Source organism: Mchenga conophoros, linkage group LG23 (assembly GCF_057382185.1).
Source record: "Mchenga conophoros isolate Kocher_MC1m ecotype Shallow Benthic linkage group LG23, M_conophoros_male_GT1.1, whole genome shotgun sequence".
Classification (NCBI taxonomy): domain Eukaryota; kingdom Metazoa; phylum Chordata; class Actinopteri; order Cichliformes; family Cichlidae; genus Mchenga; species Mchenga conophoros.
This window is the reverse complement of record NC_140547.1, coordinates 20866348-20883319: the sequence shown is the minus strand read 5'-3', so window position 1 is coordinate 20883319 and position 16972 is coordinate 20866348. Positions and strand designations below refer to the sequence as shown.

Here is a 16972-nt window from a genome sequence, read left to right as displayed (position 1 = left end):
TACTTCCTGAGAATTCTCAGGAGGAATAACATCACACAGAGACTGCTGGTGTCCTTCTACAGAGCCACCATTGAGAGTGTTCTAACTTACTGCATATGCATCTGGTACACTAGCTGCACAGGGGCTCAGAGGAAAGCACTCCAAGGGATCATTAACACCGCCCAAAAGATCACTGGCTGCCCTCTCCCCACACTGGAAGTTCTACACAACGCCCACTGTTTTAAAAAGGCCCAAAACATCATAAAAGACACCTCACATCCTGGCCACTCCCTGTTCGAACTGTTGCCCTCAGGCAGACGGTACAGGGCAATCAGAGCAAGGACTAATAGACTCAAACACAGCTGTTATCCAACTGCAATAACACATCTGAATACTACAAAAAAATGTCCATCACGCCACTCTTGTGTTAATCTATGCACGGTCTGAAGCATGTGTGTGGGAATGTATGTGAATGTTTTACTGTTATATCTTATTAGTATTTTAAGTATTCTATCTATTTTATTTATTGAATTTTATTGTTTTATTTATATTTTGATATTGCTAGGGATGATGCAATGATCGGGGACCATTCTTAATTTCGTTGTTCTCATGACAATGACAATAAAGTTTCTAAAAAAAAAACAAACAAAACATCTGGTCCACTGTCCCATGGCCAGGATGGATTCCACATTGTACCGCCTGAACACAAAGTTCAAGAATTCATCTTTCCCCAACAACATGAAATAAACTTTCCTGGGGAAGCTGAGCAGGGTGATACTACAATAATTGACACACATGCTCCAACTCTCTAGTTCCCCTTTTTTTAAAATGAGAACTAATTTCATGACCTACCACTCCATTGCTGCTGTCCAGGATCGAGGGGGTTTAAGGGGTGTGTCAACTAAGTCACCCTCACAAAATACTGGACACTAACCAAACTTAATTTAATGGTAGTGTAATAGTATTCATGGCCGTCGGGTCTATAGGTGAATTTTTTTTTTTTAATTGCATTATTTTTATTTTATATTTAATATAGGCTACCAGCATTTTATGAAACTCTTCATTCAGCTTTTCCCCCCCTAAGAATAAAAAGATGGACTTTACAGATTCAAAAACAAAAAATGAAGCAAAAATGAAATCTCACACGAGCATGGATATATATCAAATGATTATCTTTAATCCTTTTTCTGTATTTACATATTGCACACTGGGCTGCAGCTTTAACAATATAAATATATGGAATATTATTACTTTAATTATAAGTAATTATTATGTATGATGTCACATAAAACACATTCAGCATCCACTCAGAGGTTTAGTCCATTTTGTTTTCCCCTGCGTCTTCAAATAGAAGGTCAAACCTTGGCCCTTTGTCCAAAAAAAGTCCCCAAACACTGAAGAAGACATTTTGTCCCAGGTAAGTTTTGTCTCTCAGTTCCATGTCCAAATAGCTCTGTTATAAACCAGTAGAGTGTCTGAGGTTGTCCAGTACAGCAGGAATCGACCAAAGAACAGAGTAGAGGTAAAAAAGGCAAAAATGATTCGACGAATGCCGAGATGAGTCTACACAAAGTTGAACAAAACTCAAGTTTTTGCTCGAAAAAGTCCAAAAATCCTGTCATAGAAAATTTACACCTGTCTGTAGTGTGTATACAAGGTGAATGGTTGTTGGAGATAAACAGCTGAATCGAATAAAATAGAAAACAATCATTTTGATTTCCAATTGTGGATCAAGTCGGCTGAGCTCACTGGCTCCAGCAGATTTTCAGAGGTTTGTTTATAACTTTTCCTGCTGCTGGTCAACAGAGAGGATGAACCTTCTTGCTGCACCCTGTTATGCCAAAACTTCATGTCCAGAGCCTGTGGAAGAAAGACACGAAAAAACTTTTGCTAAGATGAAGACTGAAGAAGAGGATTCAGAATAAGCACAGATAAAAGGTACTTGTGATGGCTGCATGTACAGCCACACAGTGGTAATATCCACCATGTTAGTGTAGAGGCTTATATATTGCATTCACATTTGTCTTTAAATAGGACTTAATTTACAGGACAACAAATAACTGGTTTTGGTTTAGAATTAATTCACATGTCCACATAACAGTGCATTCTATAAGAAGTGCGCACATTTTAGTTTACACTGTTATGTATGATTTAATCTTTGTTTTCTGAGTTACCGTAGTTGCAGCTGCTCCAGTCCCTTGATTGAGGACCCAAGAGGTGGAAAAGGGGTGGAGCGGGCTTTGATGGAAGACTGCAAATTAGCTCATTCCATAACTCGGGGCCATGGGGGGGAATTGGAGTTCATTATGTTAGTTCCAGTTAGGTTTTGTGTGTTTTACCCCTCTGTGTTTTTGTGGGCTGATCAGCCACTATTTAAGTTTCCCCTTTGTCTCGTTAAGTGAGGTCAGTTTGTTTGAGTTATCAGTATGGTTTGTTAACTTTGAGTTCTGTTATTTTAACCTCTTTTATGGGCCCAAGATTTTGATTCTTTTTGCATGATTTAACCAATTATGTTTTTGGATTAAATAAAAATCATTTTTTTGGACTTTAACCTGTGCCTAAGTTTCCTTCGCTGCTCAGTCCATCACAGTACTGCAAATTGTTTTTCAGGGGCTCACGGTTGTTACATGTTCAAGTAACTGTACTATATTGACTTTATAAATTAATCAAAGGGGGAAAAAATATCCAGGCTTTTAGTTTTTAGTATGAGTCAGTTAGACAGGCTCTGTAGAACTTGTGGTTCTGTGTGGTCTATAGTACAAGTACAGGTCGTACAGGCTCCAAATAATATCTTGCTGGTTATACAGGTTCCACACGTTACAAAAGATTTTTTAATTCAAGTTTTACAGGTTCTGCTTGATTTTATTAGATGTAGATATTAAACTTAGCAGATTCTACTTACTCAAAACTATAACAATTTTATGAGAAAAGTCTGAAAACGTCACATTTAACAGGTTCTACAGGCCCTTTCTGACACTGGGCTTTACAGGTATTATTGTAGGGTGCACCTATAGGCTTTACAGACTGGTTCTACCATAAAGGAGATCAATAAGCCAAGGGAGTCATTGGCTTATTTTCTCATAGACTTCTAAACAATAATAGTACTTTTGCAACCAGAGTTGCATTTTTCACTAATTATCCATTAGTGAAAAATATGCCTGTCAATGAATATTTTAATTTTGTTAAGACAAATTAATATTTTATTCAAAAGGAACATTTGATTCTGAAAATTAATCAACACTACCAGTAGCTCACTTTTTCCTGAGTGGTACAAATTGTTAAGCTTTTCCATTTGTTAGAACCAACACTGTTGGTGTGTTAACAAATCACCATGAGCTATTTGGCATCAGCTGATATAAAAGTCTCACTGCCTAAGGCACTGCTGCCATTGAAAGGAGAGAGCCATAAAGATTGGGCCTAATGAAATATTTGAATAGTGTGATATTAAGTATGATTTTTTGAATGAATAACTTAATAAATTTGATTGCTCAGGTAGAGTAGAAAAGTGCTAAATGAGTACCTGTTCATTTACCTTAAGTATCAGCATTGGAGATAAATGGTTTCCGTCTGGTCCCGTCACCATAAAGCCTTGCAATGATATCTGTCTTACTTTAATGTTCTACAATCAATACAAAGATACACTGGATCTCAATACTGGTCACTAAATTCTTGTTTAGATGATTCCCTAAGGTCTTATGCCTGACTACTTACATGGTTACCATAGATGATGGTTTCAAAGGACTGCTTTAAAACGTATTATCCTTTTTGATTCTAATTGGCCTCCGTCAGTTCTAACGTTTTACATAAAAGGACATAATTAAAACATCTAGCCCTTGCTAAGTCATCAAATTAGCTACAGTGGGGCAAAAGAGTATTTAGTCAGCCACCGATTGTGCAAGTTCCCCCACTTAAAATGATGACAGAGGTCAGTAATTTGCACCAGAGGTACACTTCAACTGTGAGAGACAGAATGTGAAAAAAAAATCCATGAATTCACATGGTAGGATTTGTAAAGAATTTATTCGTAAATCAGGGTGGAAAATAAGTATTTGGTCACCTCAAACAAGGAAAATCTCTGGCTCTCACAGACCTGTAACGTCTTCTGTAAGAAGCTTTTCTGTCCCCCACTCGTTACCTGTATGAATGGCACCTGTTTGAACTCATCATCTGTATAAAAGACACCTGTCCACAGCCTCAAACAGTCAGACTCCAAACTCCGCCATGGCCAAGACCAAAGAGCTTTCGAAGGACACCAGGAAAAGTATTGTAGACCTGCACCAGATTGGGAAGAGTGAATCTACAATAGGCAAGCAGCTTGGTGTGAAAAAATCAACTGTGGGAGCAATCATCAGAAAATGGAAGACATACAAGACCACTGATAATCTCCCTCGATCTGGGGCTCCACGCAAGATCTCATCCCGTGGGGTCAAAATGATCATGAGAACGGTGAGCAAAGATCCCAGAACCACACGGGGGGACCTGGTGAATGACCTGCAGAGAGCTGGGACCACAGTAACAAAGGTCACCATCAGTAACACACTACAACGGCAGGGAATCAAATCCCGCAGTGCCAGACGTGTTCCGCTGCTGAAGCCAGTGCATGTCCAGGCCCGTCTGAAGTTTGCCAGAGAGCACATGGATGATACAGCAGAGGATTGGGAGAATGTCATATGGTCAGATGAAACCAAAGTAGAACTTTTTGGTATAAACTCAACTCGTCATGTTTGGAGGAAGAAGAATACTGAGTTGCATCCCAAGAACACCATACCTACTGTGAAGCATGGGGGTGGAAACATCATGCTATGGGGCTGTTTTTCTGCCAAGGGGACAGGACGACTGATCCGTGTTAAGGACAGAATGAATGGGGCCATGTATCGTGAGATTTTGAGCCAAAACCTCCTTCCATCAGTGAGAACTTTGAAGATGAAACGAGGCTGGGTCTTCCAACATGACAATGATCCAAAACACACCGCCCGGGCAACAAAGGAGTGGCTCCGTAAGAAGCATTTGAAAGTCCTGGAGTGGCCTAGCCAGTCTCCAGACCTCAACCCCATAGAAAATCTGTGGCGGGAGTTGAAAGTCCGTGTTGCTCGGCGACAGCCCCAAAACATCACTGCTCTCGAGAAGATCTGCATGGAGGAATGGGCCAAAATACCAGCTACTGTGTGTGCAAACCTGGTAAAGACCTATAGTAAACGTTTGACCTCTGTTATTGCCAACAAAGGTTATGTTACAAAGTATTGAGTTGTATTTTTGTTATTGACCAAATACTTATTTTCCACCCTGATTTACGAATAAATTCTTTACAAATCCTACCATGTGAATTCATGGATTTTTTTTTCACATTCTGTCTCTCACAGTTGAAGTGTACCTCTGGTGCAAATTACTGACCTCTGTCATCATTTTAAGTGGGGGAACTTGCACAATCGGTGGCTGACTAAATACTTTTTTGCCCCACTGTAAATAGAACCTCACTAACTGATCGTCAGCAAGTGTAACCAGTATGCAGGTCTGTGCTATAAGTTCTACTGTCTATACAGTAATGATTTCCAACTTGTAGTCACAACGCCATTAACATGTGGTTGTTTAATTGAAATCTATTTTTAAACAACTTCTTGTTTTCCTTGATTGTCTCTGTTTTTAATACTTTACATTTTGTCTTATCCATATTTACCAGTTCTATAGCTCTCAGGGCTCTGAAATATTACCATCTGATCAAAGTTCTCTTATTTTAAGGCTTCTTAACGATTTTTTAGGTTCTCTTGATTCCTCATATTCTACAGACTTCTGCTAGTCTCAGGGTCATTTTGTGTTAAACTCTGTCTGAACTTATCTCTGTAGTTATTTGGGTGCTAGATATAAGCCTAACAATGGTCACATTGTGTTGGGGCTGTTTATGTTCTTCTTCTGTGGTCTTGTGGTCTGCACTGAAATGGATGCTCACTGGAAGCTTGCCCGGTGCTTTGCACCCTTAGTGATTTCACATAATGCTGTTAATACTGCGTTTTAGTCTGTCTTCTTGAGTGCATCAACAAACAACAAACATTTTCTCTTTCTTTAGCCTTGGGAACGATCAGCTTCCCTGGTAGGTTTCTGTCATCAGACTTTAACCTCACGGTTCATCAATAACATCTATTCATTACTGCTTCTACCAGCTTTAAACTTTGACCTGTATATATTTCCTCTAACTGCTATTCCCTGCCTTTGGGGTTCAGATTGAAATGTAAGAAAAGAAGTATTGACAATTTAAACATTTATCATGAGGCATAGCGGCAAGAAAAAAAAGTTTATGAACGCTTTATTTCCTGATCAAATGAGATCTGACCTTCATCTAAGTCAACTATAGATCAAAATGTCATTAATGACAATAGTCCAGTATGCAAAAAGAAAGTGAAGCCCTTTTTAATTAGAAAGTTACTTCAAGGCAGGTGTTCAAGCAAAGGAAAATAAGATTAGAAGTGGAAGGCTGATGCTTTGCCATAGCTAAAGTTATACTTTGATCATAAAAACATAATCCTACAGAAATCACATCATGAGCACAATCGTGACAGAGGTAAAGAAAAAACCCAGAAGTAACACATTTTCCTGTTATTTAATTGCTTTTCTGTTAGTTGATTACTGTGGTGTAGTATGAATAGCCATAAAAGTTAAAAAATCTATGCAGTTGTCGGTCTTACCATTTGTCTGTTTATCTCTCTGAACAGCGAGGGCTCTTGGCCAGTTGAATCAGGAGACGAGCACATCTTTTATAGTCTGCAGAGAAGCAAAACAACACACTGTGTTTAACTGCTGCTTGAAAAAATCAATTTACTAAATTTCCAAAACCAAACACGACCTGCAGCTGCAGTGTCACGAGATGTTTAGCCTAGATGAGTGAGAAGACTGGTAACAAGAGGAACTGTTAGCTAGAAGCCATCCGATCTGACTAATCCTGGGGATAGCAGTAATTGATCATACATCACCAAAATGTAACTATTAATAAAGTGAAAAACTTGTTCTACTTGGACTTGTCATGAACAAAAGTGTTTAAATACTCTGTGAGAAAACTGCCCTTTTAAAAATGAATGGTTTTCCACACATGACTAATTTCCTAATTGATTTAACTTAAATGTGAGTTTGTATGTGCTTGCTCAAACATTTTATTTATAGACATAATTACAAAGCAGTGACATCAAAAGTTTGGGTAGTAAATAAACTACTGTCTTGAAAGCAATCTACTATATTATATATTATTATACATAAATGTAGGACTATCAAGGTGTAACCTCTGATGTATTTAGTTGTATTTATTGTGTTTAGTTCAGTACAAAACTCTCCCCATACATCCTTTGATTGCCCTAGTAATGTATCTGCTTGTTAACCTTGAAAGTCTGCAACGAGAAGACATAAACCTTCCCTCTTGAACAAACCAGGTCAAAAACTCAATATTTTAGGCAACACAAAAAATTCTTCTATAACCTCTGTAACCAAGACGGTGCCCATAACTAAAGTATGGGCACCTTCTTGGTTGCACTGTTTGTATATTTCTAATTTCCAAAGTCACCACCATGAATTCACAATGACATCAACTTCAGATGTGAATGAGATAAGAAACTTGAACTTAGATAAACATTTTTTCTTCTCTGTCGTCTGACAAACATCCAGCCGATAAACCGACGGATTTACTGTGTAAACAGCCTCTGAACAAGTTTGAACCTCCACAGCTCCTGTAGTGCTCACCTTTAACATGCCTGACACTGCCGCCACACAAATGCATACACACACAAACACATTCACATTTTTAGCTGTGTCTCTGTGAAAACCTTTGTTCAGATACTTTAATCCAAGGAGATTTCAGCTACTACAGCTCACTGGTTTAAACTTTATTGTAAAACAACAAAAAGTTCCAGGTAGGCATCAAATGAAAGTGGGAAAAGTGCACCTGTACAAATAAAGTATATGACTAATGATTCATCTAATGGTTCAGGGCAATAAGAAAAAGAGAATATTCTAATCAATGTGGGTATTAAATAAGAATTATTATGGATGTATGCTACATGTCTGAGTGTCCTCACAATTAATAAATCAGGCTCAATCACGAGCCTTAAATTTCACAGCGGTCCTCACAAACTTGCTTGGGCACACATATTTCTATCCACACATACACTCACTCTCTCCAAGAAAAACAAAAAGCTACATGCATGATTTAATATCATAAGAGCTGATGCTGTTCTGACATGATTACACTGATAACAGTGTAACACAGTGTGGTTGTGTGTTAAAACACGTCTTATCCTGTTTTTTCAATCTCAACAAACTCCTGCAGCAACACATCACTGTGACACACACACACTAACAAGAAGGAATCTAACCAGCAATCATTGGTATGACTCTCAAATCATTCGGTGCCTTTGTGTGGATGAATTCCTGTTTAAAGATGAGACGTTGTTTTTGCCTACATCACTACTCTACAGATCTTTTCTAGCGTTCAGACTATTTTAGACTTCATGTTTAAAGTTCTGTGGGCTGAGAATGCCTCATAAAAGCACGAGTCTTCATAAGAAGGAAAAACCAACATTTTTTTTTTGTGTGTGTGTGTGTGTGTGTGTGTGTGTGTGTGTGTGTGTGTGTGTGTGTGTGTTAAAAACAGGCGCTAAATTTCAAGAAACTTGGCAGAGAAGCAAAGCATGACCAAAGGAAGAATCTATTTTATTTTGCCACTGAATCATTTTTCTTTAACGTGGGGAAAAAGGACGTTGACCTTGGTGGAGGATTTGCTCTTTCAATCCAATCCTACTTTTCTGCAACAGGAAATATGCTTTGAAGCAAAATATGACAGGATCCAGACATAACTTCTAAGATATTTCTTGAATTTATTTACATATTTGACATATTTTCCTTTTCCCCAAGTATTCAGTCCTGGACACTCGTACATTCCTCAGTCTACTTCGGAAACCTGTTTGTTTTTTCTTTCTGTAAAATTTTGCCAGAGAAATGAGAGGGTGAAATGAACAAATAGCTAGTGCAAGTAATTCCACTACTTCAGCTTTCATGTTTTTCAGGATAAGATAATTAAAAGACTCACAGGCTGGCTCTGTGCAGTCCCTGGTTTTGTGATACAGTCGGTGGAACTGTTTTCGGCACTTTGGGCTGAAGTATAGAGGACCTGAGGAGAGAAAGAAAAGTGGTAAGTCAGGCATAAAAAGTCAACACAATGATGAGCTTTGTTTGTAGAAAGAGCTATGAGTCCTTTAAGAAAGGCAGTGTTGGTGGTCTTGCAACCACAACTAGTTCTGGCTGCAAATGAAAAATTTAGCAGCCAAGCATCCAATAAACTTTGAGCTACTAAAATTTGGACTTTATTTGATAAAGTACTGTAGCCCACAAACACTTTTCTGTTCAATGCTGTTTCAAAAACAAAAAAAGTTGGGAATCAGAATGCAATATTTTGTAAATAAAGAGAATACAGCGATCTGCAAATCAGAGAAAGCCTATATTTAAATGAGAAATCTTTTAAATCTCTCATTTAAATAAACACACAAATATATATATATATATATATATATATATATATATATGTATATATATATACATAAGTGTCATTTAAATTTAAAATTTGATGCAGCATCATTTTTAAAAGAGTTAGAATATGAGTAAAAAGTGTTTTAATACTAAACTAAAAAGGTTATTCGTAGCATTACTGGATATAAAAAGTGAATCCTACAGAGGCTGAGTGAGAGGCTGAATGTCAGCACTGAATTAAAAACAAATATTAGTGCACATGTCAGGAGTCACTGTGAAGGCATCATTAATGCTAAGTGATATAAGCAGGTTTAGGAGCAATGACGATGCGTCTAAACCTCCACATTGTGTCTTTTCCAGCGGAGGCCTCACCTCATTCATCAAGAGGATGCCAAATGACATTGTATAACTCTCCAAACACCTGTGGTCTTATGGTTTTCATACCTGTCAGGTGTATGATGAAATTTTGCTTGCTGTGTGGGTCTTTGGGATGAGCCTCTGAAAAACAAATAAAAATCTATGATAACAAAACAACACTGCAGTCACTATAATAGCAGCAGTATATAATGGTATAGACAAATACTGGAGTCTGTTTATGCCACAATTTGATTTAATATGTTTTTTCCAGACACATAACATATTTAGACCAAGTGGGAATGGGCCTAAATGTTCACAGTGCTGTACTTACTACAAGGGTGTAAAATGGTCAAGGAGGCCTTTTTTTTTTTATCCTCTAAGCGCATTTGGTTGTACAGAAATCAGACAACTATGAAGGAAATGGTTATGAATAACCAATAAATATACCATACCCACAGGCCCGGAGATCAGTCAGCGATCCCCTAGGAACCATCACTTTTGGGGAAAAAAAAATATTTCCTCTAACCGGCTGTTGAGTGGTTGCCGGGCAGTCACTTGGTGAAATTGGTTACAAAGACGTATAATGTATCACACAGTAAATGTCTTGCAATTGCTTTGATCACTGGCAGGTTACCGGTGTTGCTTGCAGTTTGCATGGAAGATTGTCTGCACACACTTGCCAACTACTTATACTGAAGAGGTCCTGAAGCTGTGAAAATGACAAAAGACAAAAACTGAACCTGCACGCCTTCAAAGTACTCTTCAGTTTCACTTGTGGACAGCCAACAATTTTCAGCAACCATTCTCCAACCAACAGGGGAATAGACAGACCTGTGGTTTCAAGGAGGTTGTATGACTGAGCCTTAGATAAGGTGTGAGTGGGCCTTCTTCAAAGTCCTCATCTCATATAAGGAAGTTCAAGGTAATACCTGAAATTTAGGGAGGTTGAACGTCTGGTGTCCTGGTGCAGCCACAACAACCTGGTGCTAAATGCCCAGAAGACAGTGGAGATTATTGTGGACTTCAGGAAGCACACAGCCCCACTCCCCCCATCATCCTGACTGACACCCCCATCACCTCTGTGGACTCATTCCGCTTCCTGGGTACCACCATCACCCAGGACCTGAAGTGGGAGCCCACCATCACCTCCGTCATTAAGAAAGCCCAGCAGAGGATGTACTTCCTGAGGCAGCTGAAGAAATTCAACCTGCCAACGATGATGCAATTCTACACCGCAATCATCAAGTCCATCCTCACCTCCTCCATCACCGTGTGGTACGCTGGAGCCACTATCAGGGACAAACAGAGACTGCAGCGTGTTGTGCGCTCTGCTGAGAAGGTGATTGGCTGCAGACTCCCATCTTTGCAGGACCTGTACACCTCCAGGACACTGGGGCGTGCAGCTCGGATCTCAGCTGACCCTTCTCACCCTGGACACAGTCTGTTTGACCTGCTCCCCTCAGGCAGGAGGCTCCGGTCCATTCACACCAGAACCTCTCGCCATAAGAACAGTTTCTTCCCCTCTGCTGTTGGACACATGAACAATAACCATATGACTGTTCCCACCCCTAACACATGACCCTACGCTGTGTTCACGGCATCATTCCATGTTTGGCACTGATCACCACCTGCACTCATGTATATATCTATCTACTTAGCACTTTTAATTTTTATTCTTATTTTTATTTTAATGTCTATTTTAGCGTAATTTATGACAGTATGTTTGCACTGAAGCACCGCAGCAATTTCCTAATGTTGTAAACCTGCTCAACATTTGGCAATAAAACCCTTTCTGATTCTGATTCTGAAATGTTGCTGCACACTTTGACTATACTTTTCTGTCTATTTTTGTTTTTTATGTTCAGTAACTTGTATCATCAGAAAAAATGAGAATGTAAGAACAATTGTTCTCATAAAAGCCATCAACACAAAAATCCCCCATAAAGATTTTGATAAACGTGTATGCACTGGTGAGCTTTTCTATAGACAGTATTCACATGACACTCAAAGTTCATTATGTTCATTATCTTTAAGTCGTGTTGTATCAGAGATTAACTTTAGAGGAATTCCAGTTGACCATAGTGTATACATCTACTAAAATCCAATTTTAAAATGCAATACATGGATATAGATTAAATACCTAAACAATATGACACGGCTACTGTTTCCTTCCCCTTTACCCACAGTAGCAATACTAGTTGAATCTTACCTGTACTACTTTCATTCAAAAATGGCATCTTCAACAAATAGTTGTGTCATTTTCATTATGCAGAATTTGAGCGTATATTTGAGAGTAAATGTCAAACCAAGCAAAATTATATATGAGTAGCTCTTTGCAGTGGATGCACAGGACGTTATCGCTGGATCCTGAGAGAAACTAAAAAATAAAACTATTCTCAGGCAATTTTTGCACTAATAGGGATCATCTTTCCTCTTTGACTTCAAAGCAGATTTATGAAGGATTATGAAAGTAACAATAATACTGATATTACTGATAAATAATACAGTTTATTGCCCATAGTTCTGTTAACATGAAAGTTTGGAGATGTGAGATTGTAAGTGAAATCACATCAATTAAAAGAAGGACTGAGGCATAGAGGACAATTTAGGTTAGACAGGTTTAAGGTCAGTTTTATATGTCAGCTGGTTTGTGTTTGATATACATTCAAATTTCAAATCCAGTCATCTATTGCTATTGAAGTAGTATTGAGGTTTAGGTGAAAGAAAGAGTTTGTAAATCTGTTTATCTTTCTTATTCCAATTATACAGTGGTTGTGGCAGAGGTGGGGTTCTATCTTGGGTTTTTGTTGAGAAAGCTGCCACTGAAAAAGAAGGTGCCTTAGGCTGCTTACTCCTCTGTGTCCATGCAGAAAGGTTGATGTATTACTAATGTCAGAGAGGAGTGGAAGTAGAAGGAGATAGAGTCCACCAGGCAGTGACAGTGGTATTCATGATGTTAAATCTGAAGCAGTTGTGGGTGTGAACAGAGTTATCATGACACCTTTACAGATGATCTGTTGAATATACCGAGCCTCCCAGGCACCAAAGTAGTAGGAACATTTTTAGATATTCTTTGTTTGGGGTTTTGGACCATAGTTATTTTAACTGAGGGCCTTTTGACTTTGTATTGTAAAATATATAGAGAGTGTTAAACTAAGGGAGAAGAAGGAACCTAATGATGGATTAACAAGAGTCATGCAAACAGAGTTTAAATATACAGTTTCATTGGACTTTGTTTAAGCCTGGATTCCGATGTATTAATGGGTTGAGTATCCCAATCCAAAGAGTTTATAGAAAGAGTTTGGTAATGGAATATCCGGAAGCATTGCCAGAGTTGCAAATCAGACTGTGACCTGACTGGATGGAGATGGAAGGACGGTTGGTTTCATATACCAAAATGTCATCGGCATATACAGTAGACTCAATTTTATGATAGTGTGAAATGGCAAATAATTATATGAAATGTGTAAATAATACTGGTAAGATACCACAATGTGGAGTCAAACTCAGGAACTTCTTGCTGTGAGACAACAGAGTTTAAAGAAATATAGATCAGCAACTAGCCACAGGGGGCCACAAGACGGTTCCTACCAAAGCCTCGATAAATGGGGAGAGATGCAGGAAAGGTCTTTGCCAGCTTAAACATATGGATCATCACGAATAAGATTTCCACCTTTTGAGTGAGTTAGAAGGAGAGAATCTCTTTGCTTCCATCACAAGATCAGACTGGATAACAGTGTAATAACAATAAATCAGTGACACTGAGCCTTTATTATTTTTGTTCAAAACACAGTGGAAGAAACTGGGAGGCTTCACATTCTCATCTGACTCAACCATAAAAAAATCACAGAAATATGAAACAGATGTAAAAACTCCTGAAGGCCAAACTTGTGACATGACCTTGCTGATACATCAGCAAGACTGTTGTTTTAAACACAAGGAACTTACAAGTTCAGCTGCAGAGTTACCCTCTTTTCTCAAAAGACACTGAAAAGGTCAAACGTGTCTCACTAGTTTTCTTTGCTGAATAAATGGAGGTCACACTGATGTGGAAACCCCACGGACAGGCCTGAAGTCATTTATTCTGTCATATTTCTGTTCTTTGGCAATTTATGAAGTTAAACGCTCTGAGATTTAAATGAAATAAAAATAGGAGCAAATATATTTATCGTTATTAGGAATTTAGATGAACATAACCCCCCATAAATTTGGTCTCCTACAACAGTTGGAGGTCCAGGATCTCTATGATAGATAGAAGGACTCAATCTTTGACATTAAAGGAATTATTTCTAACACTTTTATCCAAAACATTGTACAGAAAGCCATAAGATAGCATAGAGTCCTGAAATCATTTGCAGCAGCACCTGTTTCACTGTTATACAGATGGCTATTAAAATCTCATGGGTCTGCTAAAAACACCTTTAAAGCCTTAAGTGAGCTTGAGGAATTTCTGTTAGCAAAAAAATCCCAAATTCACAAGCTGGAACTAGAAGTTGAACAATCTTGTTCAACATTCATGAGATTTATTAGTACAAGCAAATCTCTTTGCTTCCATCACAAGATCAGACTGGATAACAGTGTAATAACAATAAATCAGTGACACTGAGCCTTTATTAAAAGAACTCAACTCACTGCAACTCAAGCGGTGCATACATCTAATCCAGCTTGTTCACAGTCTCACAGGGTGGAAAGGATTAAGAGTTTAAGCAAAAGTAACAACATAATGGCTAAAAAAGTAAAAGTCCTGTGTTGTCACGCTTGACAAATTTCAAGATAAATGGCAGCGGGTCACATTCTAATAAAACACAAGGCCCATTCCAGTACCTGGACGACATGGGGAGAAAAAGGATTAAATAGAGTAAACAATAGTTCAAATGTCTGTTGGAGAATAAAATCCCAGAGGCTAAAAGTTAAATGTGAACACAGCTCTGAGGCTGATTCAAACAAGAAGTTCTTTTTATTAATCTGCACTGTTTTACTGCTGGACCCCTTTGCCTGCTTTTTAGAGAGTATAACATTTTATGTTGTTTTCCAGCTGTGAATTATGAATCATTTTCAAATTAAACTCTCAAAAGCTGAATGGAACTGTGGAAAAGGATCAGTCATTGGATGGATCAGCTACAACATGGTCACCCCCCTCCTAAGCTGCCAGTCTGGCATGGGGGCGCTGGTAGTGTTGGGTCAGGCTTGTTTTAGTGCAACCCGCAGGTGATTGAATGAATCTGGGAAGTTTTTTATGCTTGTTGACATGTTTCTTGAGTTGCTTCCAGGCAGTTTTTGTGGTGTTTGATCTATGCATGCAATGTTGTTTCACCATGTTGATTTTCTAACATTTTTTTTAACACTAACAAAGCATATTGGGAAGTCTGCTGACAGCGTAAGGTAGATACTTTAAGCCAAAATAATTTACATTTATGACTCTGACATCATCTGAAAGTAAAAAGTGGACACTGTTTGTAACCATCATTAAAGCCTTAAACTGTTCCTGTTGTGAGGTTAAAGTACTTTCTGCTGTTTTAAATCCCAATGTATTGTTCACACAATGCAGTCCTTTCTAAAATTGGACACATTTGCTCTGCTGAACTTTTTTCACACATAAGATGAGAGTGGACCCTCAGTAACAGTTATTCTACAAAATTTTTGTAGGGCTGGTTTGAGTCTACTAAATACAAGGCTTTGCAGTGAAGAAATATTGGCTTAAAATGATGGTAAAAGATAAAATGATCCTTTAAGAGGTGCCCTGGCTGATAGTTCCTCAGATGTGCAGAGGACCAAACAATGACAGCAGTCTTCTCTGTTAAAATTATCCTCACAAAAGTTCCTTTAAGGGTCTGGCCTCAGCTCGCAGCTCTAATGGAGCCAGCTGTAAATGCTCTGATGATTTAAGAGGGATTTGTCTTGCTGATCCAAACAACAAAAAGATCTCAAACGGCTGCAAGTCTGACTGATTGCGCCGTCACTCTTGAGGCATTTCTGCCTTTTCGGCACCAGCTGGAGACGAATGGACCTCACTCAGATTTCTCTGTGACATTGCTTTTGGTTTGTTCACACAAACAGAAATATTTGGATTTTCTGTCGTTCATCACACAAGACAATGCTTCGGTCTAGTTTTACTTTTTCTTTCATTTGTTTCACATAAACTGAATCTGTTTAGCTTGAGAACTCTTACAAAACAGACTAGTCTCAAAGTGTTCCATTAAAAATAAAAGAAGTCCTGCATGCAAAGACATTGTTAACATGACAAATGTACAATTTTGTTTCTCAGTCCCTTGTTGCTATTTATCCATCAGGATTGTTTTAGTGTCAGTTGCTTAGTTTTGGTGATATCCACTGTTGAGATGTTTGTCTTTTCCTGAAAATAATGTTATTAAATGGCATTCACTGGTGGTACTCAAAGCCCCAACTAAATAAATAATTAATAAATAATAGATCGAAATTAAATCAAATAACAAACTCAACATTTCTTTCTCAAATAATGACTAGACTACTTAAAAGAACCCCCCAAAAATCCAATTCTTGTTTAACAAAAGGTTCCCTGCTTTACTTCATATACAAATTGTATCCAGAAAAACAATAATGCTCCTCACGTTTGGCTTTTGACTGGCTCTAACCCAGCAATCAAACCTGTAGAAGAAATTTATAATCTGAAAAGATAATATACATTATATTTGGGTATGTTCCTTGTAGCTATTTTAAGAGTTGAGTAAATGGGAGGAAAAAACAAACTAATTGACCGGTTGTAAAGTCACAAAATTCCAGGAAAGTCAAATTGAAGCCCTAATAAACTATGTCTGTACAAATATTTAGACTGTATTTGAAATCCATTTTAAACTACCGATCATATTTTTCAGTGTTCTTTAATTAGTATTTTAAACTTTGCTCTGACACAGTTTACATACAACCATTTGTCATCTGGACCAAAGCGGTACAGAAGCACATTAGTCTCTGGAACTATCATCTTTCTATGTTGGATTTATAGTCCAGCGTTGGGGTCCAATATTCTAAGCTTCCACTATGCAGAGCCGAGGATTATCAGCATACAAATATCCCAGATATATTTACGTGCAGTCCTCCAAAAAGCCAGCAGTGTGCAGCCAGACTGCAGTGATGACAGATCAATAAAGCTGCCTGAAGC

At 38.2% G+C, this 16972-nt stretch overlaps 1 protein-coding gene across 4 annotated transcripts in view; it reads right to left on the bottom strand.

Moving 5' to 3' along the window:
* Positions 1-1137: 1137 nt before the first annotated feature.
* The window catches only part of LOC146547145 (ALK and LTK ligand 2-like), a 28478-nt gene continuing 12643 nt past the window's right edge, over positions 1138-16972 (bottom strand). For 3 of the 4 annotated variants that reach the window (XM_085265920.1, XM_085265919.1, XM_085265918.1), the window contains exons 3-6: positions 9925-9978; positions 9044-9124; positions 6657-6732; positions 1138-1839 (exon numbers count right to left, since the gene is read on the bottom strand). In XM_085265920.1, coding sequence (XP_085122046.1) covers positions 6668-6732; positions 9044-9124; positions 9925-9978 — 200 coding nt within the window. In that variant the 3' untranslated portion in view covers positions 1138-1839; positions 6657-6667. Of the gene's footprint in view, positions 1840-6656; positions 6733-8860; positions 8932-9043; positions 9125-9924; positions 9979-16972 lie in introns of those variants that run through there. The other variant, XM_085265921.1, reaches the window with a different exon arrangement.